Source organism: Myotis yumanensis, unplaced genomic scaffold (assembly GCF_028538775.1).
Source record: "Myotis yumanensis isolate MYYU_CA2020_CCGP unplaced genomic scaffold, mMyoYum1.0.hap1 SCAF_16, whole genome shotgun sequence".
Classification (NCBI taxonomy): domain Eukaryota; kingdom Metazoa; phylum Chordata; class Mammalia; order Chiroptera; family Vespertilionidae; genus Myotis; species Myotis yumanensis.
In genome coordinates this window covers 11,895,074-11,919,799 of record NW_027223767.1, presented here as the reverse complement: position 1 = coordinate 11,919,799, position 24,726 = coordinate 11,895,074, and the positions used below count along the sequence as shown (strand labels likewise).

At 48.3% G+C, this 24,726-nt stretch overlaps 2 protein-coding genes across 13 annotated transcripts in view; one reads left to right on the top strand and one right to left on the bottom strand.

Annotated features, from left to right (window-relative positions):
* Nucleotides 1-24,726, top strand: part of NDEL1 (nudE neurodevelopment protein 1 like 1) — a 98,281-nt gene that overhangs the window by 56,654 nt on the left and 16,901 nt on the right. For 2 of the 9 annotated variants that reach the window (XM_070395558.1, XM_070395560.1), the window contains exon 9: nt 4,553-4,623. In XM_070395558.1, coding sequence (XP_070251659.1) covers nt 4,553-4,623 — 71 coding nt within the window. Of the gene's footprint in view, nt 1-850; nt 886-1,907; nt 2,251-4,552; nt 4,639-11,490; nt 11,903-24,394; nt 24,568-24,726 lie in introns of those variants that run through there. The other 7 variants (XM_070395556.1, XM_070395555.1, XM_070395563.1 and 4 more) reach the window with 6 other exon arrangements.
* The window catches only part of MYH10 (myosin heavy chain 10), a 140,314-nt gene continuing 128,767 nt past the window's right edge, over nt 13,180-24,726 (bottom strand). For all 4 annotated transcript variants that reach the window (XM_070395551.1, XM_070395552.1, XM_070395553.1 and 1 more), the window contains 7 exons: nt 22,400-22,528; nt 19,870-19,958; nt 18,975-19,098; nt 18,684-18,892; nt 17,505-17,613; nt 15,835-16,007; nt 13,180-14,829 (listed from right to left, as the gene is read on the bottom strand). In XM_070395551.1, the coding sequence (XP_070251652.1) occupies nt 14,685-14,829; nt 15,835-16,007; nt 17,505-17,613; nt 18,684-18,892; nt 18,975-19,098; nt 19,870-19,958; nt 22,400-22,528 (978 nt within the window). In that variant the 3' untranslated portion in view covers nt 13,180-14,684. The remainder of the gene's footprint in view (nt 14,830-15,834; nt 16,008-17,504; nt 17,614-18,683; nt 18,893-18,974; nt 19,099-19,869; nt 19,959-22,399; nt 22,529-24,726) is intronic.

Here is a 24,726-nt window from a genome sequence, read left to right as displayed (position 1 = left end):
AGGGTGCAGGCTGGGCTGAGGGGACCCTCTCCCGCCCCGTCCTCCCCCCCCCCCCCCGTGGACAAATTTTGTGCACCGGGCCTCTAGTTGGCTAGATTAAAAACCAGGATGGTATTTACCAGCTGCGAGAGGAATTGGGGAAGTATCCTAACTCTCTGCTCCATGATTAATGTCAGGTTAAAAGAAGAAATGCCAGTTCTTACAGACTGCAGCTTGCAGTTTCAGTGTGAGAAAAGCTCTTCATTTTGAAGTCTGGGCTCTAGGATGTGCCTGCTCTACCTCTTGCTCCTGGGCAGTGTCTGGAGCACTGGCACTAGCTTTACCGGCCTCCTAGGATCCTGGAGGAGCATTGTTTGGGGAGGTTAATCAAAGCCAGTTTGTGTGTGAGTGTGCATGTGTGTCATGCGCAGTGAGGCCTTGCTACATAAAACAGTATACCTTATTATTACATTTACTTTATAGGACTTGAAAATATTCTGTAAGTTCTGGTTATTGAGGGCTTCTTGGAATCAGGATTTTTATCTAGTCTGTGATCACCTCTGCAAGTTCCTAAAATATGGCTCGCTGGACCTACTTCCCAGGTGTTGCTCTGCTTCTTCCAACCACTAGGAGCCCTTAATCTGAAAAGATACAAATTCTGTGTAGTATAGTCATTTATATTATCTCAAAAATATTCTTTTTTTCTTCATAGCGTTTATTTAGTTTTCTGTGTATCACTTACCCTAATTTTGTAAGCCAGTCAGATTTCTTTTGGGGTATGTGTAGGTAGGTGGGCATACACTAATTTTAGGGCACAGTATGAAAATAGAATTTGCATTACTGTTTAATGTTTTTTCCTTTTTTTTATTAGGCAAGAAAAAGTCATATTTCCCACGTTGTTCATGGGTAACTGAATTTGTTTGCTGTGCTATTTCTTATTCTTTTTCAATCATGATGTGTGGTGGGAGACCCATTAACAAACTGTTTTCACTAACTGCATGGGGCTGACTGCTTTAACCAACTTACAGCCCATAAGTGAGCCTTCAAATTCCTGTTTGACTCACCTGTATACCAAAGTTGGTTCAGCTTTGCAAAACCAAACTGATGAGTTGTAGTGGTGCTGGGGCAGTTGTGAATAGCAGGCACTCGCTGTGTGGTCAGGTGCTGAGAGATGATGCAGGACTCGAGTGGGGGCACGGGTAACGGGCAGGTCCTGGGACCATATTTGAATGTCTTTGTGGGACTGGGTTCTTCCTGTTACCAGTGTGTCTTGTTTTTTCAAAGCAGGCACTAATGACTACGGAGCCTTGCTGGGGGGACTCTCCCCTCTGAGAAACATTGGAATGATAGATGGAGACGTGTATAAGATCTGCCTTTCTTCTCAGTTTTCAGGAAGGCACATTTCAGTTTGTAGGGCCTGGGGCAAGGTTGCGAGCTGGCTGAGCTGCGAGGCTCCCATGGACCATCTAACTAGGAAGACGGGTCTGGAGTGTGTCTGCTGCCTCCTGCATGAGCGCTGGTTCACTCTCAGGCCTTTCTCTCCCGCCCTCTCAGGTGTCCTCCACTTGCTGCTTTGATGGATTTAGTGTCCATACGTCATCACTGTTGTGTTCTATTTATTGTCCTCCTGACTAGCTTATAAAGGTGCCCTTTTCACTTCTGTTGCCATTTTACAACTCACCTTAGTTTCTTTTCTCAGCTGGAGTCTCTGTTTTTCAGACTCTTTAACTAGATTTTGGTGGTAAGGCCATGAGACTTCATAGCTTCTGTAACCTGTTCACATAGATAATTCCCAAGATCTGTGTCCCACCCCTGCCTGCTCTCTTTCCATTCATTTCTGTGGTGTCCACTGGGACATTTCCTTTCAGCTCTTTTGCTGCTTCCTGAAACCAAATGTGAATATGGAGGTTTCTTTCCCCATTTCACAGCTTTGCAGTTTCCTGAAGGTGCCTCACCAGACACAATCCTACCTCTAGGGTCAGCTCTCTCCCTCTGGTCTTCTGCGTCCCACTTCTTGGCTCAGGAAAGAAGTGCTAGGTGAGGCCCTTGTTATTCTCTCTCTATTCTGTCCAACTTGCAAATCAGAATTTCCATTCCCATTCATACTGAGAACGACTCACCTAGCTTCTTGTCCTTTTGTATTCTGATCGCACTGCTTGTTTTTCCCACTAGAGCTGACTTGGGGTGGGAGCACCAAAGTGGTTGCTCACTGAGGGCTGTCAGGTCTCCTCTGGCCAGGAGGATGCTGGGAAAGGAGAATGGCCTGGCCATCTGGAGGCAAGTTATGAGCCCTGCTTCCCCATTGATGGGCTCGTAGGTGAACTCAGGTGAATGGCTGGACCTTCTCCTGCTTTGGTTTTTTGAGCAATAACAACAATGGGGATGGACTTTATGTTCTTTAAAGATCTAATTTGAAAATGCCAAATCTCAGTCCTAAGCCTGCACGTGGAGCCATCCTTATGGTCGCTGCTTTTGCACACCCCTGTGGAGCAGGTGCCAGGTTCTTCCTGGCACCCAAAGTGCTCCCTTTCTGCTGGTTTTGGGGGTGTCTGTAGTACAGCCTGCAGAATGTGGTGTTCACCTGTGTAAAGCTGAGGTTTGTGAGGCCTGCCTGGTTCTCCTTGGGCTTTGAGGAGAGGCGGGCATTGGTGGCTCTGGGACTAGTCAGACAAGTGACAGCTGGGCTTACTATGTGAGGGCTGCAGTGGCATATAGGATGGGGCCCCTACCCCCGGAGGAGGCACAGGCGGATAGCCTTGGGAGAGTAGGAGGGATGATTTCAAGTTTTCACATACGACGAGGCTCAAATATCAGGCCTCCCCTAGCCCTAAACAGAACACGGGTGTACAGCAGGGAGAAACGACATGTAGAGCCCTGTAGCTCTGTGTGGGTAGCTTGACTTCAAACTCGAAATCTGGACTCTGAGGTTATTTCCTCAGGCATTAACTGTTTCTTCAGAGTAACGTGGGGTCATTTAGTCAAGTCTCTTTTGCATGCCTGTTTCTCTGAGATTATACTCACCTCTTCAGTGTATGTAGCACTTATCTTTGTGGGGAATGTGAAGAATGAGTCTATACTCAACTCCCTAAACCCCTCTGATGAGTGGATGGCGGGGGGCAGTGGTGGGCAAGTGTGGTGAGTGCGGCCTTTTGCAATTCGCTGCATTTCCCAAATTGCTAGTGGGACACTTTCCTGGGAAGTTTTCCAGGACGGAGAGGCTGAAGTGGCTTCCTGAGAGGTTCCAGGCCTCGCACTCACGCCTCACTGCTTCCCGCGGCTGTGCTGCCAGATGGGTGGGCTGAGGTGGGCGCTCTGCATCCCTGGGCTCAGGTGCGCGGCCCTCCTTGTAGATCCTGTGCTGGGCTGGTTGCTCATGAGTCTGCAGAGCAGCCTCCCCAGCTGGCTTTGCTTGCTTAACAATGTAAAAAAGTTACTTTCCCCCTTTATTAAGATATTCATGTATATTGTAGGAGATTTGGAAAACAACAAAAAAGTATAAAGTAGTAAACAAAATTTACCCATAACCCAGAGGGAAGAAAAGTAACTTGTTAAATTTTATTTCTACAATATATATGATTTTATGTACATATGTGTGTGTGTGTGTGTGTGTGTGTGTGTGGATGTATGTATGTGTGAGTACCTCCACACATTCTAGAATTAGCTACACAGGTAGTAATGCCTATCTATATAAGGGGCTATAGTCTAGAACAGCCGTGGGCAAACTACGGCCCGCGGGCTGGATCCGGCCCATTTGAAATAAATAAAACTAAAAAAAAAAAAAGACCGTACCCTTTTATGTAATGATGTTTACTTTGAATTTATATTAGTTCACACAAACACTCCATCCATGCTTTTGTTCCGGCCCTCCGGTCCAGTTTAAGAACGCATTGTGGCCCTCGAGTCAAAAAGTTTGCCCACCCCTGGTCTAGAATCTAGAATATATATTACTTACACTTTTTCTTTTTTCTTCACATCATTTAACATATACAGTTTGGTAACCTTTTCCTACTCACCATTAATTACATTCTGAATATTTTCCCATGCTATTAAAGAACTGTGGAAATGGATTTTAAAAATATTTTTATTGATTTCAGAGAGGAAGGGACAGAGAGAGAGATAGAAACATCAATGGTAAGAGAGAATCATTGATCAGCTCCCTCCTGCACGCTCCCTACTGGGGATCAAACTTGCAACCCAGGCATGTGCCCTGACTGGGAATCAAACCATGATCTCCTGGTTCATAGGTTGACACTCAACCATTGAGTCATGCTGGTCGAGCGTGGGGAAATGGATTGTTAATGGTCGTATACTATTTTATCATTTAGTTGTGGCTGCAGTGGCCCGTGTGATGAAGCTGCCCGTAGTCTCATTACTGTAGGACCACTGAGTTCTCAAGTCTAACCAACTGATGCTCGAGGCAGCCACTCTGCCCTGGGCCGTCGGGATTCTGCTATGGGCCGGGAAGAGGGATAGTTTTAGAGAGCAAATGAATTTCTTGCTGTGTGTCAAGTGGTTTTAAATGACAGTCTCTCTTTTTCTTCCCCTTCCCTTCTCTGCTCTGTCACCCCCACAGGGCAGTAAACGGCTTTGACCCAGCTCCTTCTCCTCCTGGTCTGGGCTCCTCGCGCCCCTCGTCGGCACCAGGTATGCTGCCTCTCAGTGTGTGAGTGCCCAGCTTCCAAATGGGGGCTCTTGCCCTCCTCCAACAACCCAGGACACCCACGCCTCACCCTTCGGTGCCTGGGCCCAGCCCGTGGCTCTGTCTGCCTCCCTAGGGCTGGCAGAGAGAGGGCAGGCTGCATGCAGTGGTGGCTGCTGGGCCCTGCCCAGCCCCAGGACTGCGCGATATCAATACTGGCTATTTTCTCTTCTCGCCGTAGTGCCGTTGGTTTCACATGATTGCACTTTTGTGGGTCACAAAGTGATACGTACATGTATTACTTGGTCACTGGATGCAGAAGTACCCATTCATCATACCTGCCTCATAGCCCACCCTGCTGTACTGATAGGATTTAGTTGTATTTAGGACATTGCAAATCTTTTAGACGTTCTCTCCCAAATCAGGTCAACGTGTGCCCTCCTGAGCTCCCACCCAAGCACCTTTGTGCTCATGATCATGTGTTTGTCCCCAGCTCCACCCCACACAGCTGGGCCTGTTGCTGGCAGACAGTCAGGAAGGTCACTGAATTAGGGAACACAGTCTCATTACCCTAGGACCACTGAGTTCTCCAGTCTCATTACTGCGCCTTGTGATTTTACTTCAGCAGTTAGCATTCCATAGCTTGGCCTCCCAGAGCAGGAGCCTGTGGGGCCTGGGACAGACAGCTGGGCCTCTGCTGTCTTCTCCTCCGTGTGCCTCAGACGAGGGTGGAGGTGGTGGCAGCCACCTACCAGCTTTCTGGTCCTTCAGTTAAATGACAGCTTCACAGCTTTTTGGTTTTGTTCTGCAGGCCTCTCCAGTTGTGTTAGGAAGGACTGAGTGGCCTGATGCCGGGGGCTGGCTGGTGCCAGCTCCTGGGGGGCAGACTGACCCCAAGTGGTTATCCCTGTGCATCCTTTGATTACTCTCATGCTGCATTTACTGTTTACATTTGTTTTTTTGTACATAGGTTTGTAAACATTATTGCCCAAGATATTTGTAAATAACTTGGGCTTTGTAGCTTTTATTTATTCAGAACTCATACGGCATGTTAATGACTTATGATGGTGTCCTACTCTGGGCGACTGTATAGAATCATCATGTGGTTAAAAAAAAAAAAAGAGAAAGTACTTCCCCTCCAAAAAATCTTTTAATGTGGAAACAATAAATTTCACACAAAAAAGTATCAAGGTTGCGTTATTGGGTCCCCGCCATCCTGTGGGAGAAGAGCTGGAGTTACACAGCCAGGTTCCGATGTCGCTTCTGCTCCGACATGGGACATGTGGGTGGACAGCAGCGCGGAGTGGGCAGAGGCAGTTCAGCAGCCTCCGGAGAAGTCTGATGCTCGAGCAGGTGTGCTCAGGCCGGTCCTCATAGCTGAGTCTCCGGGGCAGCCTGAGATGGCCCCGCGCCTCATGCAAACCTGGAGGGAGGACCTGGACTTTGAGGGAGGCCACTCGCAAGGTCACAGGGTAACTGCGATGGAGCCAGGCGCTGGCCCTTCTCTGTGCTGCCTGTCATGATGTGTGTGGTGTCCTGGGAGTAGAGGTTACTCGGGCCTGGGCTTTTCTCCTATCCCTCAGGTTGATGTTGGCAAGTGAAAGGAGGTGCCCGATGTTTGCAAGACATAGGTGACTGGACTTGAGAAATGTACAGACATAGGAGTCAGTACGAATGTATCACGTTCTGAACATTGCTTATAACAGAGCAAAACCAGGATAGTGTGTAGTTTTAAAACTAAATAAGTGAAAAGTAAGTGAATCAAGTTCCTAAGGGAATACTGAACTTTAAGGAGGATACATTAAAAACTTTCTTCTGCCTGCTAATATGTGGGCAGGAATACTTCTGTTAGTTGTTCCTGGAGGTTTTGCTGTGAGCTGCCTCCCGAGAGATGTTTCCAGGGGGGTGTGCTGTGCCCAGTTGAGCTGTGGAGCAGGCGAACGGAGAACTTCAGGCTTCTTTCTGATGGGCGGCAACTCGCAGCTTCTTTCCCTATCATTGAAGCAATTGGATTAGACCAGAGGCTGAAACGTTTAGCCAGACCTTTGTTAATGCAGGGACCCCAGATCTAACACATAAGAGCAGAGCTACTCTGGTGAAAGCAGCGATGAGTTCTGGAGCCCTGAGTCGTCGTCCCTGGCTCCCAGTGATTTCCCGGTTCCTTCTTAGCTGAGCACCCCTGGAATCGTCTCATCCCGATGGTCTGTCAGTTCAGTCAGGTGGTGGCAGGGGAGGCCCTGGCTGCAGAGGCCCAGTGTCATCCCCGGATGTCATCTCTGCTTCGGGTCCAGGAGAGCAAGGGCCAGGCGAGTGAAAGGGCAGGAACACGCTGCTGGGCTTTATAGCAACAGCTGCCCTCGGCGTATGACCCATGGGGAAGCTGGATGACTCCCCTGGCCTCAGTTTCAGCTGTTTGGATGATTTGGTTAAATGCTCAGCTAGAACATTTGCTGCTGACACGAAAGCTACCACATTCTGTTTGCTCTTCTAGCTAAAGATTGCCTAGCAGGCTCCTGCCTCTGAGTGGGTTCTCTTCCTGGGGCCGACCCATGCCTAGGTCTGCCTGGCCCTCGCTGAAACTTTTAGGGGTGATCCCTCCCCTGAGCTGGGTCCACGGGTGGTCCCCCTGCTTGGAGGGGGTGAATCTTCAGGTGGTGAGTCCTCTTGCCTCCAGATACTGTTCTCTCACCACCCGTCCCATCCCTCGCTCCTGAAATGCATGAGAGTAGGAGTGAGTGCTCCACTGCCTTTCAACCCGGAGGGTAGGAACTACGCCCAACCAACTCGGCTGAGGTCTGAAGCCAAAGCTGGGCGTATGCGAGTTAGGTAGGCAGCCTGAGAGGAGGTGGGCTGGCTTACCTGTTTACAGAAGGGAAGGTGGGCCCGGAGTGTTGGTGACTGGCCTGAACTCACACAGCTAGTCCATAGCAAAGCCAGGGTTGGAAGTGAGCTCTCTTTCTGCTCTGTTCTCCGCTTTCCCAGACTTGAGGCCTCGTTGCCCTGACTCTGTCTTGTGCCTCGAGATGAGCTGCTGTGGATGCTGGGAAATGTGTGGGGCAGGCACAGCCTTTGCAGCAGGAGGAATGTGATGCACCCCCTCCGCTTCCAATTCTGTACTTGAGTATTGACTGTGCTGCTCTCAGCAGCTGTTGCAGAAGGGCCATTAGCATCTCTGAGAGCCAAGGTGGGAATGGTGCCTCTGGGGCAGGGGAGGTGTCCTGGCGTGGAGCCTCAGCTTTAGGGAGCATCTTGCTAGCAGCGGTTCTTAACCTGTGGGTCCCGACCCCTTTGGGGGTCGAACGACCCTTTCACAGGGGTCGCCTAAGACCATCGGAAAACACATATATAATTACATATTGTTTTTGTGATTAATCACTATGCTTTCATTATGTTCAATTTGTAACAATGAAATTGGGGGTCACCACAACATGAGGAACTGTATTAAAGGGTCGCGGCATTAGGAAGGTTGAGAACCACTGTGCTAAAGCCACGTCGTCCTGCCTGGCCAGCACAAACAGCCAGTCCGGCTGCTGGTGGGACTGAGCCCAGAAAGGGGATGGGTCCAAGCAGTCAGTTTTCTGTTTGCCTAGATTAGAAGATGCTAAAGGAGCCTTTTCCTCCTTCCAATATTTATTTCAAGGAGTTTTCTCTCTACTTTTGCCCCAAAGGTTGAAACAAATTGAGAAACGCTAGCTTGGCCTTCAAAATTTAGCTGTTACTTGAATCATTCTTAAAAATGGGAGTAGGGGAGGAGGCATCTTTGTAAATCTTCTTATGACTTAAAGCATCTTATCTGAAAACTGGTCCTATGACTAAAAATAGGACCTGTGGGAATACAGTCACCTTATTTATTTATTTATTTATTTATTTCTTTTTAAATATGTTTTATTTATTTTTTACAGAGAGGAAGGTAGAGGGATAGTTAGAAATATTGATGAGAGAGAAACATCGATCAGCTGCCTCCTGCACGCCCCCTACTGGGGATGTGTCCGCAGCCAAGGTACATGCCCTTGACCGGAATCGAACCTGGGACCCTTCAGTCCGCAGGCCGATGCTCTATCCACTGAGCCAAACCGGTTAGGGCTACAGTCACCTTTTTTAAATGTTAAGGACAAACAATAACCTGGAGTAAATATTAGTTTAACAGACTCCCTTGGTAAGATAGCACATGTGAAGAGGCAAATGTGAGAACAGAGCAAAGCGTAGAGAGCTGGCTGGGGGACCAGGTGGGTTTGTGCCATGTGGGTTATGGTTTGCAGTTATGTTAGTTGCCTGTCAGCTCTGAAGCCTTCACCAAGCGAAACGCGATGCAAACTGAATAGGAATTTAGCTTGTTTACTTTTGGGGAGTTTGTAATCAGGTGTCAAGTTTGACTAGTGCCCATTAAAACGCGGAGGTCCTGCCTGGTTGTGGGTGCTGGTGGAGGTCTGGAGGGTGCCGGGCAAGCAGGCCTGGCACAGTTTGGATAAACAGTCAGATGAGTGTCATCCAAATGAGCTAGGGCCCTGTTGCTCCCTGTCGGTTCATGATGGAACTGAGAAACACTTTTTCTGGTTAAAAAAAGGTGATTGTTTTAACTAGGAAAAAATCCCAGCGAATCCCACTGTCATCTAGACTTTAGGGCATACACCTCTGCATTTTTGGTGTCACTAAATTATTTTCTTTAAGTCTCGAGTCTTACATAAGCTATACAAGCTCTTTCTACTTTAGGGATGACGTCTCATGGCACTAAGAACAAGTAGGCCCAGGCTCCACCCCAGCGCCAGCCCCGGGGGGAGCGCACATCAGTTCACAGAATCTCAAACCAGCAATTATGCGCACCTTATTTTGTGAACCGTTAAGAAATGTGCCAGTATGCCGAAACCGGTTTGGCTCAGTGGATAGAGCGTCGGCCTGCGGACTGAGGGGTCCCAGGTTCGATTCCGGTCAAGGGCATGTACCTGGGTTGCGGGCACATCCCCAGTAGGAGATGTGCAGGAGGCAGCTGATCGATGTTTCTCTGTCATCGATGTTTCTAACTCTCTATCTCTCTCACTTCCTCTCTGTAAAAAATCAATAAAATATATTTAAAAAAAAAATGTGCCAGTAGAACTGTGAAAATGCTTATCATTTTGACTTTTTATATTTATTGAGGATTCTTTAAGATTTTAGACAGGTTTTCATCACATCACACTTCATATACAAAAAGGAAACTGTGAGACGTGGCTACGACTTCATGTTGTGAACCACTTCTGACGAGTTGTCCTTGCAGTTTTCCAAGCAGTGTTGTCCTCTGGGTCCCGGTGAGCGCTGGTGATGCCGTGTTTCTGAAAAGATGTTCTGTCGATGGCTCCAGAATTTTCTTGAAGGCTGCTGGTATCCGTTCTGCAGGATCTGATGCTTGGGGTTTATTGACCTTCCTCTGACAGCCACATCACAGCTGCCACCTACTGGTGGCACTTGTGAGACGCACGAGTTCACATGTGAGAACACGGGTGTCTTAGGGCCTATGCAGGATGGCATTTTGTAGGAGGCAGTGGCTCTGCTTGGATGCTTGTCAGACTCGAGTTTAATAGATGCCATTTTACATCTTGAATGAGGCTTCATGACATCCTGTCAGTGGGGATGAAGTCCATTATTGGGGGGCTACTTGGAAAAAAACAAATAGATCTGTGTTGTAATGAGTCAAACATGGAATTCTAGTCTTGGGAAGGGTTGAAGGACATGGTCACACTTCCGTGTGTGGTACACAGGTACTGGAATTATCGTTAACATTGTCTTTGAAAGCTGGCATCATGCCCATATACCCTTATTGAAAGTTTTGCATTAGATTTCTGTCAATTGTATGAGACACGTCACAAGATTTGCTAGATTCCCAAACGATACGAGGCTCCACTAGGAGTGGGCACCCCATCTGGTCCTGACAGCTGGCACAGGGTCCAGCACTCTAGCAGGTGCTCAGAACTTGGTACAGATATGAGTTCCCAGTGACTAGAACCGATGGTGCAGGGGACTCCCTTTGGGTCTCAGTCACAGGCTTCCCTCTCAGACCTGCCTGGAACTTTCTAGATCCCAGCCTACGGCCTGTTCCTGTGTGGGCTTTCTAAGGGGGTGAGGATGAGACAGGAAGTGGTGGTTGACAGCTTTGAGCTCTTTCTTCTCCAGGCTTGACACAGAGCATTGGTTTCAGGAGGCAGGGGCCATGGGTCAGTCCTGCCCAGAGCCACAGGGGGCTCCTGTGAGAGGATGCCACAGCTTGTCTTCAGGCTCACACTTCATCTTAGCGCGGTTTCCAGGGATGGGGAACTGGTGACAGGAAGGAAAGGTGACATCAGTTACACCCTCAGGCCAGTCCCACTAGGACTATAGGTGTGCTATTCCTACTGACGCGGTTTAAAATAATTCCCGAGTGGATGCATTAAAAAAGAAAGCCTAGGATGTGGCAAGGGCAGACAGCGTGAAGAGCTGCATGTTAACACCTTTCGCACCGCTCACGAGCTTTCTCGTGTTTCACGCGCCATCTGTTAAGGACCGCTCACGAGTGTTCTCGTTTTTCACGCGCCATCTGTTATGGACCTTAGATGTCAACACACTGTCTTGTCCACATCGAATGAAGCGATCTCATTGGTGGAAACCGTGCAGGTCAATCTACGAAAAACTATATGATTGCACGAACCCATAAAGCATTGCAGTTACATTGTATTTTGGTCATTCGAATAGTCTTCGTCTTCAAGTTCCTGGTGCTTTTAGAAATGCCCTCTCTCAGAAAAAGGAAGGAAACCAACGAAACGGATACACTTCCTTTCGTGTTGTTCCATTCTAAGGAAAACGATGAAATGGACAAAAAAAGTAGTGCTGCACCGTATAAACTGTGGACTTTTCAATTCATTTAGAGTGTACAACGTCCTCAATCCACAAGCAAAAATGAAGTATAAACAGTTTCTGCTATCGGTGGTGAGAGACTGGATAACGGATGACAATAATGAAGGCTCTCCGGAACCAGAGACAAATCTGTCCAGCCCTTCCCCTGGGGGTGCAAGGGGAGCACCTCGTAAAGATCCACCCAAAAGGCTGTCAGGTGATATGAAGCAGCATGAACCTACGTGTATTCCAACGAGTGGAAAGAAAAAGTTTCCTACGAGAGCCTGTAGAGTTTGTGCCGCCCATGGAAAAAGGAGCGAATCTAGATACTTATGTAAATTTTGTTTGGTCCCTCTTCATAGAGGAAAATGTTTTACGCAGTACCATACGTTAAATAGTACTAGGAACTTCAATTGTTTGTTTTTGTAAATAAAAATGTTATAATTATTGCAAAACAACACCTAAAGTGCATTATGATCTGTAGTTATGATGGTTTAAATAACGTGCAGTTTGCCCCAAAACATGCGGTCCCTGGCGTATGTCTTCGAGATTTCTATGCGGCACGAAATGTGTTAAAACCCCCGCCTCATCTCAACAAAAGGACAGGCTTTCTCAAGTCTCGCCTGGTCTCTTCCTCACGATGAACCCTCTCCTGGGTGGCAGCTGGCCAGCAGCTTTAGTCTTTGACACAAAGCCCAGCTCCCATGAACTGTCTTCCTTGTGCTGTCAGTGCCCGTCAAAGGTTTTATGAACTACCTTTCCTGAGACTACGCAGCGGTGGCTTGTTTAGTAAGGAAAGGTTCCTTATGGCTGGCATCTCTGGAGTCAGGCTGTGGAGATTGAGTTTCTCCCGATAGCTGAGTAGTCAGCAACAGTGACTACACCAGCCACACCAGCCAGGCGGGAAGCATTCCTTCTGAGGAAAACCAGCCTCTGAATTCCACACGCACCTGGACCAAACTAAGATAGTTGAATGCCAGGGTGGACACACGGAATGTGGTAACTCACCTTTTTCTCCCTTGGTAGTGACAGGGAGGAAAGGAGTACAGTACGTCTGTCCATTTTTTACATTCCCTGCCAGGAAGCCTGGGTATGTGCCGTGTGCCCCCAGGGCCAGCCTGAACTATGAATATTAGGGAATAATAACAAAAAAGCCAGCATTTCCTACGTGATTTTGTGATCCCTTAGTTACTCCTCTCCAGCCCATCCTAATTGACCCACACTAGTGAGGCTTCCCTTGGGTCTTATTACTGAATCCCACCCTCCCCCCCAATTATTTTCAGTGTGAATACTGCTTGAAAATGCAGTCTGAACCTTGGATTTCTTAAAATACTCCAGTCCAGCAAACAGCTCCATCAGCTGGTGACCGAAACCCTCCAACGGCTTCATCCTCAGCCCTTTTCTATTAGCGAGCGGGTCGCCAGCCCAGGGCCCTTTCCTCCCCAATGCAGCTACACACAGAGGCCACTGGGCAGGATGCGACTTGTAGCCGACTGCCCAGAGAACTAGCCTGTCACCTGACACTTGGGAGCGCAGCGCCCTCAGAAAAAGGGGGCCTTTTAAGTCTGTGGGACTCTCAGCTGCCAATCAGATCACAGATGGGAAATTGAGAACAGAAGGTAAGAAAACAGATTCCACATTCACATGATTATTCTCATTTATTGAGGTCTGTTTATTCTTAATGGGTGCTTTTTCCTCCAAGTAAATAGAGCAGGCGTAAATATCTATAATGAATAAATTTATTGTCTTACAAAAATCATTGTCTAGAAATATGGGAATACAAGAAAAGATATTTGCAGTCAGGTGTCTGGTGGTCAACAGCCAGTACAGTTCATAACGGGGTAAAATCAAAGGTTCCAAACCCACATGACAAGTTCTTCCTAAAGATGTTAAAGCTTTTAACCCAAAAGGTTTGTGTTTTCAAGCACATTGCAGAGGATCAGGGATTTGTACTTAACACTGATTCATTGTCACTGAATGTTGGTAATACCACTTTGACTAGAGAGGTACATGATATGAAGCACAGTCAAAACTTAATACATTAAATTGTTACAGAGGCAAATAATATATTTAACGTTGTCTTAGTGCTGTAGTGTCTAAGGCACTTTCTGTAATGTCAGTTTGCTTACCTATCAACCAAAAACAGAATGTTAAATGTTCACTGTTAACACTGTCCAGAGGGGAGGGAACGGGAAAATGAAAAGGGATTCACATCCACTGGCATGTCAACATTCAGGCAGATGGCATCTGTTCTTGAGGGTCGGTAACCTCATCAACAAACTTGGAACAAGTCTTGGACACAAAACCAATGTTCCCATTTTGGGCTCAAAGCAGCGGCTGAATTTGTAAGGTCAGCACGGGGGCCTGGCTGGCAAGGGAGGGCCTCCCACTGACTCCTGCTTAGGCGCCCACAGCTCTTGTTCCTGAAGCGAGGCGCACACTGGCAGAGCCAGGGGTTCAGGAGACCATCCGGGCGTCGACGTGATTGCTGCCACTGGGGCCTCAGCGGCATGGCGGCTCCTATCCTTTCTATGCACAGACCAGCCCTGGCCAAGGACAGTTCACACGAAGAGACGAGGGGATACCACCAACTCGAGCGAGACGGCATGGTAATCCCCAATGAATGCTGCTTCCCCAATCCATCCCACCCCTCCTAATCTTTCCAAAAAGCCCCTTTCACAGTTTGCTCGCTGAAATAGTGTTGATCGTTATTTGAAGGAAATGAGATACAAGTGCAGTTTAGGTTCCACAATGTCCTAAGAGAATTGATGTGGCTGAGGAGTCGGGGGCCACATGAACACAGCTAAGTTACCTGTCTGTATGACAGAGAGCATGCAGAGCGACCGAGCAACAACCACGGGGCTGCCCCAATACCCAGCGACTGGCAACAAGGGTCTGGAGTTGGTTTGAAAAAGGGTTCTCTTCTTAACATGTATTATAAAATGGTCTCTTGATGAATATATGGAAAATAGATGCAATGATGAGACAGTCTGTTTAATATGTGCATGTTCTGTGTATGTATATATATAAAAAGGGGAGCAATTGTACCTAAATCTGAAGCAGGATACAGTATGTGTAGGCTGGAAAGCCTTAAGACACAGTTGATCTTGCAGTAAGGAGTCCCGTGGCTTGCCAACTTCCTCATCTGTAGGAGGCCCGAGGCAGGCTGGTGCCGGGTGCGTTCCTTCGTGTCCCACTGTATTGCCTCCACTGGCTTCCGGTGACCCTACTCCGACTGGGGTGGCTGTGTCTCATTCACATCACTGGTCTTGCTTTCGGTGTCATCGTCTGACAGCTCCAGGGAAGCCCCTTCGATGTGCAGCTGGCGCCGGCCAGATCGGCTCGAAGAGAAGCTGATTGGGCCGCCTCGCCTGGCAAGAATAGGAAGTAGACACGTGGGTAAACACGTAAGAACATGTGGCAGTCAAGTTGTCCAGTCACCAAACTTCCACCCCTTCCTCAGGACACACCACCTGGGGGTGTGAGTGGCACGATCAGGACAGGCTCTGGGCCTTCCACCTCTGCTGTCACCACGCCTGACTGCCATCCTGGCCAGCACAAGCGTGCAGTGGGCAGGAGGTCCTCAGTGTACCTGATCCAGTTATGGCTGGCTGTGCTTGCTAACCAAGGGTATTTCCATAAAGGGCACATAACGGAAGGGAAGGAGGGAGGGGGAGAGACACAGAAACACTGATGTTAGAGAAACAGCCTCCCACACGAGCCCCGGCCGGAGCCAGGGATCAAACCTATAACCCAGGTATGTGCCCTTGACCGGGAATTGAACCTGCAACCCTTTGGTGCTTGAGCCAGTGTTCTAACCACTGAGAAACACCACCCAGGGCAGATAGTAAATATTTTACTTAGGCTGTGTGGGCCATATCAGGTCTCTGTTGCATGTAAAAACCATTCTTGGCTCACTGCTGGACAAAAGCAGGGCACATCAGAGTTTGGCCATGGGCCAGCCTGTCAGCTTCTGTGCCAGCCTGCTCCTCTGGGGGAGGAAGTTCAGTGCTCATGTTCGGGCCTCTCCCTGGTGGGGGTGAGGACGGGGAGGGGCTAATGGTGCCAGGTCCTGGGAGAAGAGGCTGGGACCTTTCCTCACATGGATGTTGGGACATGGATGGATGCGACCTGGTCCCAGCTTGGTGTGTGTGTGTGGGGGGTGGGGTGGGGGGGTTGTTCCTCCTGTTCTCCTTAAGGACTACGAAAGGTCAGAAATCCCGAGTGGATAAACTTAAGAGCAAGAACGAGTAACTCTACATGAACTAAGTAAACCAGAAAAATCAAGCCCTAAGCCTAGAAATCCGGCTGTTTTGGGGAGCTTTGGGCACAGACTTCACGAGACCCAGCGCCTCCGAGTCCCCTCGGTCGCTCACCTCAGCCGGTTCTTCAGGGTGCTGACCTCACGGCTCAGCCCCTCGTTGGCCTCGGTGGCATCATCCAGTTCCCGCTGGAGTTTACGCCGAGATGCATTGGCACGTGTAGCTTCTTCTTCCGCTTCCTCCAGCTGCCGTTTAAGCTGCTTCATCCTGGCATTGGCCTTCTCCATCTTGGGGAAGTTACATGAATCAAGTCAAACCAAACTGGCGAGTCCAGATACAGTCCCACCGCATCCTGAGTGCCCGCCAGCCACGTGAGTGCGTGTGCTTACAAGGGGGGCTGGTCTCAGGCCTGATCTGCTGTTGTCAGCAAAGCCAGTGTGTACAGAGCAAACTACGCCAAAGGAAATCTCTAAAAACTTAAAACCCTATTTTCTCCCCGAGTTTTTAACAGAAAATGAGTGCAGTATCTTCACATAAGGTATTAAACCTGTGGGAGAGCCAGCAACGTGAGTCTCCAACCCCAGGAGATGGCACATTCATGTTTATGCCTCCTTTCAATATGGGTGTTTCAAGTTCAAAGCCTCACGTGAAGACCTGACCTGGTCACGCTCGTGCAGCTCACGCCCACCCAGAACTGCCCCATGCTCTATGCTGAGGGCGGGGGTAAGAAGGGAAGGCTGGGTGCCTCATGAGCAGGGGAAGAACAGGGAAGGGGGGTTGGGGCCAAAGGCAGTAGAATCACCTCCGTCCACCTCAGCTACCTAGGCTATTGTCTATGCAGACCTGGCCGCAGTCTTATTAGATTCTCCTGATACTTAAAAAAAAGATGCCTGGATGCAGACAAGGAAAACCATTCAGGTCCTGCATGCAGTACATTTGTTTTCTCTCTGCTTTCTATTCTGCATCCACCCCGCTTCAGCCGACACACAGTGACTGCTAACACTGCCCAGGAACTACTCTAGGCATCTGAGGTGCTGGGGAGGGAGACTGACAGCGAGGCAGAGATCACTGCACTCATGAAGGTGCACCTCGCGGAGGAAATCGGCCTCACACTTCAAAGCCCTCAGTGTGCTCTCACCCGCCCCTCCTCTGTATTTCTGGTGCTGGGGGAGCCCGAGGGGTGGGGACTGAGTCTTAGTTACCTGTGTCCCCAGCACCCAGGAGTGCCTGGCAGGAACAGCCCAAGTGTGTTAAAATATTAGAATTTAAGAGTTTAAAATAGCATTTAAAAAATGTATTTTTATTGATATCAGAGAAGAAGGGAGAGGGGGAGAGAAACATCAATGATAAGAGAATCATTGATTGGCTGCCTCCTGCACAGCCCCTACTGGGGATCGAGCCCGCAACCTGGGCATGTGCCCTTGACCAGAATCGAATCCAGGACCCTTCAGTCCACAGGCCAACACTCTATCCACTGAGCCAAACCGGCTAGGGCAGCTTTTTCTTTTTTCAATTTTTTATTTGCAGAGAGAAACATTGACTTGTTCTACTTATTATGGACTCATCAGTTGTTTTTGTATGTGCTCTGACGAGATCGAACTCCCAACCTTGGTGTATCAGGACGATGCTCTAACCAACTGTGCTAACCCAACCCGGGCCTCAGAGAGCATGTTCCTAATTTAGTCACCAAATGGTAACACGTGGCTCATTTGCATCGTCTCCTTGTAAAGCATTTCTAAGATGGAAGACATTTCATCCTGGCCCACCTTCTTTTCTTCCCTTACCTGTTCTTTATACTGATCTGCATGTCGACGCTCATCTTCGACCTGCATGAAGATTTCTTTCAGTTTCTTCTCCGTTCGTCGGACCAGTTTGTTGGCTGCTGCTCGTTCCCTGTGAAGATGATCAACCATTAATTAGCCTTTGTAATTCTTGACATGATAATTCGAATTGAGGCAATAATTTTTAAAGTCCCTTTTCTCTGGAAGATGACAAATGTTGGGAGTGTTTTCCAGGGCCTCTCTGACGAGAATAAATTATGAAAATACGGCCCAGAAATTTTTCCCTTCTGGTCATGAGGGGCCTTAATAACGTATTCTAACACTGACGGGTAGATAAAGCGTATTCCTTCACATGCAGGTATTAATTGAGGGATCTCCTAAAGATCAAACGTTACACGCAAGCTACCTGCCATACGGAGTGCGGACTTTTTGAAGACAAAAACCTTGGTTGGTTATTCTAATCACCTAACTTCTTAGCCTGGAGACCAGAACAAAGACCCATTGTGATGTTCAGGCTATGGCAGCTAATGGGGGAGGGGACCGCCCACACTCACCCTTTAGTTAGAAGGCAAATCACCATGTTTCTAGACAGGCCTACACTGTTCCTTAGGAAGGAGAGCGAGCTTATTGGGTGAACCCCATTGACAACAGCGTGCGGGAGCTCAGAGATGCACTATGTCCAGCAGTAAAGGCGCCTGGGAAATGTGGGCCTCTTGAACCTGTGACTCTTGGTGTATGTTTCTCCTATTAAAGCTCCTATGAGTCTGAATAAGGCCGCGTGTCAGTGCTTCTGAATCGTGTCTGGTCTGAGTCCCGAATTTTAGACTTTTTGACCTTTTCCCCAACAAACAAAAAGTCCATTTGTTCCTGGACAAATGTTATACAGAAATGGACCGTGGTGGAGTTAGCTAAAAGGATTAAACTATGGCACCTAGAAAATCCTAGGCACAGTTTGACCAGCTGAATCCTGGCACAGCGGACAGGTGAGCCCAGCCTTCCTGGAGGCTCACACCATCTCTCTCTCTCTCTCTCTCTCTCTCTCTCTCTCTGATGACATGTGTCCTTGCCACCTCCCCTGCCACAGGGACTCCCTCTAGGGCAAGTGCCTGGCTGCAGGCTGGCCCTGGCCCTGGCCCGCAGAGATGCAGTGAGTTTTGGTTTAGTGCATCAAAAACCTCTTACTTGGCCTCCTGCTCAAGCTGCTCCTCCAGCTGCCCAATCTTGGCTTCCAGGGCCGAGATGGTGGCCTTAAACTTGGACTTGACAGCACCCTCTAGCTCCTGCAGCTTGGCCTTCAGCTCCTTGTTCTGCCGCTCCAGCTGCTGGCGCGCATTGTCGCTCTTCTGGGCAGCACTGCGCTCGGCCGCCAGCTCTGCATTCAGTGTGTCCACCTGGAGAGGAGAGACGGTTTAGTCACTCGTGCCAGACGGGCAGCACGGCCCCTCCCAGGTGACGGGCTGCCGCCTGAGCCACCTGGAGCGTGGTCTTTCGGAAGCGGTCGTTGAGCAGCTCCATGTTGCTCTGCTCCTCCTCCAGCTCCTCCTCGAGCTGTGCGATTCGTGCCTCCAGGCGCCGCTTCTCATCCAGCAGAGCAGACCTGTGGGGCAAGGAGGCGGACAGCTCAACGCCAGCTCCGTGCAGCATGGGCACGCTCAGAGGGCTCCTCCTCCCACCTGGAGGCTACAAACAGCCCCACTCGACTTTTCTGTCCCCTGCACCCGTCCGCATCTGTCAAGTCCTGCTGATCACACTTCCACACACACTGCCTGTGCCCTGCGCCTGCCCCCTCTAGGCCCCTCCCCTCTCCCAGTGGCCTCCCCACGGCCCCTCCATCTGTTCTCCACAGCCAGCAGCTTTCAAAGGGCAAAAAGACCCTGGCACTTCTGCTTTAAACTCCACTGGTTTCCCAGTGCATTGAGATAAAACGCTACTCCTCCTCATGGCACCTACAAAGTGACCGTGATGGACCCGCAGATGGTAATTGAATAGAGAAAGCAACTTCCTAATTGGAAAAGAAAGATCTTTTAATGAAAACTCATTCAGGAAAAGGTAAGTAAAGGCATCTACTTGCCAAACCTAGTGAATTTAAGAGTGAAGATTGCATTGAGAGGCTGTATGTACAGTCTGCGGAACAGGGTTCATTCTGAATGTACTTCCTCCCCACCTGTGGGCATGACTGGCATAGTGGGACCTGCCTGGGGCGGGCGGCCGCTGTAGCCCAGGCAGTCCGGAGCCCCAGCATCTACTCACCCCTGATTGCCGGACCCCGCCACGGCCTTCTCGGTGCAGCAGGCCCAGGTGCCAAGAGAACCAGTGGGCCGCCACTCATTTCCAGAGCCTGCCCCTCCCACTGCCACAGGAGACTCACTTGCCAGAGGCGCTGTTCGCGATCTCATCCGCCAGCTCGTCTCTTTCTTGCTCAGCATGTCGGCGGGCTCGCTCGGACGAGGCAAGTTCCTAAATGAAGTCAGATAGGATTTAAGCTCTGGCTGTTAATGTTTCGTCAAATGTGAAATCTGATGAAGCCCGCAGGCTGCAGCCACCTTGCTCAGGCATCTGTGTGTGCCTGAAACTGCAATTAGATCTGAGGAATAACACTGGGAGGTTTGCTGAGGGAGTATTTGGGTGCAGGTCAGCCAGGTGCTGTGCCGTGTCACCATCCGGACACAAAGGTGCCCACAGAGGGAAGGCCTACTCTCTGTAAGGGCGTGGCTGCCCTAGTGTCAGAGGTGGCTATGTTCCTGCCCTCCTGAGAAAGCTGGTGTTTCTTAATCATGAACTGAGCGAAGCTTTATGCAAACCCAGGACTATGGCAATTCATGGTCGTGAAGTATCTGTTGCACACACAAGGAGTACAGTGTGGAGGTAAAGCACACTAACCAGACAGACCGAAAACAAGGTCCTGGTGCAGCACAGTGAGGAGCACAGCCCCCTGGGAAGGGTGGGGTATGACCTCAGCTCAAGGCAGGGCCTGGGTGGTGCGCAGGGCCTCTTCCTTGAGGAGATGGGAGCCTGGCCGTCAGGCTCCTGGGCTCTGCAGGGCCTCGGAGAACTGGGCAGGGCAAGGGGCCGCCGGTGCCGCCGCCTCTGGGGTAGAGCTGCCCGATGGCAGCTTTCGCACTTTCCTTGGGGAGCGGATCTCCCCCAGGCAGGTGCCCGTGTGCATTTCTCACCCCCCTGGGTCAAGATCAAGATCAGAACCCTTATTTTATGGAGGAAACCGAGGCCGTCGATGAAGGGCCTTGCCCAAAGCCTCAAGGTTGGCCAACAGCAGACACTCAGGGTCCTGACCCTCCCTGCCCAGAGCCGCTTCCCACCAGCTGCCCCTCCACATGGTGCTGTGTTTGGAGGAGCACGTCTCAGGATGCCTGTGAGCAGGGCTGCATAAAGAGCTCCTCTGTGCTGTGCAAGGGCACCTGCGTCTAGTTAGAGCACAGGACGCAGGCCCCCCGAAAGGCCTGGCTCCAGCACACACAACTAGCACGTGGGGCAGGGCACGAGTCCAGCTGTGACAGCAGCAGGTGGAATGCAGGGCCGGACCCGAAGGCCTCTGTCGAACACACTGTGCAAGCGCAGCTCTGCCATCTGGCCTCTGCAGTCGAGTTTCCTGGGCCCGGCAAGGGCTCCTTCCCGACCACTGGCTGGGTGTGCGACAGACAGGGGTGGGGCCCCGGGGAGGAAGGGGAGGACCCGAGGGCCTGTAACCTAATGAACAAAGGTGACGGAGGTAAGGAAAAACAGAGAAACAGACGGGAGGACAGGCTAGCTTTCCAGTCAGTCCCCTCCACGAGGTAGTGAGCCCCTGTCTGAAGGTCTAAAGACCTGCAGCTTTGAAGACACAGAGCGCTGGCCTGCAGGGTGTGTGGACACTGAGGCCATGCCAGGCGCTCTCCAGGACACCGGCTTCCAGAGCCCATCACCTCTGGGGACGGCATCACTGGTCAACTACATGATGACGTACATAGAGCTTGACATGCTGCTTCAGTGATAAATCCACTTTCTTTTTAAGCACACATGGCCCTAGAGCTGCTCGCCTCTCAGTGTTCTCTAACCATAAAACTAGAAATCAACGAAGAAAAAATAAATGCCATACATTTGGAAATTTAAACCGCACTTTTAAACTATTCATAGGATAGAGAAACCATAGAAATTAGGAAAATTTGGAATTTAAATGACAACAAATAGGAAGGATACAGTGAAAACAGTACCCTGAGGGGAATTTATAGTGTCCTATGAACATATTAGACAAGAGGAAAGCTTGGAAATTATTGAGTGCCCAACTCAAGAAAAAATCCAAAGGAAATAAAGGTGCGAGCAAAAATGAACAGAATAGAAACCAAGAAGGATTAGCCCGGAAGCTGGTTCTCAGGTAATCTCAGGATCTGCTCAGTGTTTACTTACGGATTTTCCTTTCCTTCTACTTTTCTGACACCTCGGGAGTTAGCGCCCTTTCTTTCTCGCAAGCTCAACTCCGCATTTATTTGTTCTTGGTAACACTTGTTGGATTACAAGATGATTCACTTAGAAATTCAATGAAACATAACCTCACACATAGTGCTTCTGTGTAAAACAAGGCAATCTTCTATCACTGAGGTCAGAGTTCAGCTACGTGGTCCTGATGCTTGCCAGCACTAAGTACACATCACTCCTGTTTCTTACACAGGAGACAAGACTTGAAAAGCTAGTAGTCAGCTCCTCTGCCTTCAGCCAGGTAGAGGGAGATACGAACAGCATCAAAGTCTGACCACTCTACTGAACTGAAGCAATAAGATGGTCCAGTCATAGTAAAAATGGACAGAAATTACACACGGCTACGACGACATTAAGATAGTTATCTGATCTCAGAGAATTGCAAGGACAAATATTTGTTGAACAAGTGGATGAATAAGCAAACAAACCTCCTGCAATTGAAGGATTTCCGCTTCTAGACTCTTTAATTTCTTTTCACTCTCTTTGGATTGAGCAAAAATCTCATCCCTGGAGGCACGAGCTTCTTCTAACTCACGCTGGTAATCCTTCATCTGAGCCTAAAGATAAATAGGAAGCAGGTTTGGGCAGTTTTCATTCTTTGTCTTTAAACAGTTTTTTTTTCCCAGATTATAAAAATAATATACATTCATTAAAAAATAAAAGTATATAGAAATGACAAAGATATCACAAGAACACATTCAAACCAATAGCCCTTATGAGTATATATGCAAAAATCTTCAACAAAATAATATCCATCAACATAAAAAAACCATACATATAATTTATACACCACTATATACCACCATCCAACTGAGATTTATATGAGCAATGCAAGGTTGGCTTGATAACGAAAAAGAATTAATATAGTCATATAATCATCTCAAAATTCAGAAGTAGTACTTGACAAAATCTAACACCCTTTTTCATTATAAAAACAGTAAGCTGAATAGAAAGAAATTTCCTCAACGTTGAGAAAGGCCATCCAGTTGTCCCAGAACTATTTGTTAAAAAGACTAGTCTTTCCCTCATTGAATTATTCTATCCCATAGAACTATATGTCATGAAAAAGAAGGACAAAGATGGAGAAGTCACACTTCCAAATTTCAAAATTTACAAAGCTACAGCAATCAAGACTACAATCTTTGCATAAAGACAGACATATAGATCAAGGGAATAGAATTAATTCAATGAGGGAAAAACTGACAGCTATTATGATAATATAATACTTAATGGTCAAAGACTGAATGCTTTCCACCCAAAAGCAGCAGCAAGACAGGGATATCTGGCCTTGCCACTCCTGTTTAACATCGTAATGGAGAGTCTAGTCAAAGCAGTTAGGCCAAGAACAAGATACTCAAGACATCCAGATTGGAAAGGAAGAAATAAAACTAGATCGTGTGTACAATAAATCTTAAGGAATTCATTAAAAAAACTCACTGGAACAAATAAGTCCAGGAAGGTTGTAGAATATAGATCCATACACAAAAGTCAATTTTATTTCTGTACACTAATTATAAACATTCGAAAAATTAAGAAAATGATTATACTTAAAATAGCATCAAAATGAATAAAATATTAGGCACCAATTTAGCTAAAGAAGTATAAGGCCAATACACCAAAAACTATACACCATCATTGAAAAAAGGTAAAGAATAGGTAAATAAACGGAAAGATGGCCATGTTCATGGACTGGAAGACAATATTGTTAAGATGGTAATGCTCTCCAAACTGATCTATCGAGTCGACACAATATCAAAACCCGAGCTGGCCTTTTTTTTCCCTCTCTCGCAGAAATTGACAAGTTGATCCTAAAATTCATATGGAATTGCAAAAAACCTGGATAGCTAAACAATCTTGAAAAAGAAGGACAAAGTTGGAGAAATTACACTTTACAAAGTTACGGTAGCCAAGACTATGTAGCATTTGCACAAGGACAGACACACAGATCAGTGGGATAGAATTAATTCAGTGAGGGAAAGAATAGTCTTTTAAACAGATGGTTCTGGGACAACTAGATACCCACATCCAAATGAATAAAGGTGAGTTTATATATAAAACCACATAACAATAACTAGTATAGGACTAAGGTTTAAAACTCTCAGGAGAAAACATGACCTTGGTCAGGCAGTGGTTTCATAGACATAATATCATCCAGGGATGACTTTTCCTTCTAAATTCTCTAAGAATGTGTATCTACATGACGGTATGCAAACATCTACACACACGTGCAGGATTATAAACTAAACTGCTCTCCACAGCATCTTCCTGTGCTCATGTGAGCCCTGCTATCACTGCATTCACATCTCCAGCATTTAAACGGCTGTCAGTCCACTGACATTTATGTTGTTTCCAGTTTTGCTATCAGGAACATTTCAGCTGTGACCTTGGTATAAACATTTCTTCTCATCTGTATATTTTATTAGAACACATTTTCAAGATGTGGAATCACCAAGGTCAAAGGGAAGGAGGTTTTCTAAAGCTTTTCGTCACAACAAATACCCACCAAGAAGTGCCTGGGTATAGGAGGGACCGTCACATCCTGCCCGCACCAGGTCACTGCAGAAACGACTTGGTCATGTGATAGTGAAACCAGCACGGCTTGGGAGCAGCAGAAGTGATGACTGAACCAGACTGAGAAGATGACTAACGCTCACGGCAACCCAGCGGGGGAGTCAACACCACCTTCCGCTCTGGTGGCTCCTCGGCCCCGTTGGCGAAGCACCAACAGAAGCTGTTCAGAGCCCGAAGAGCATTC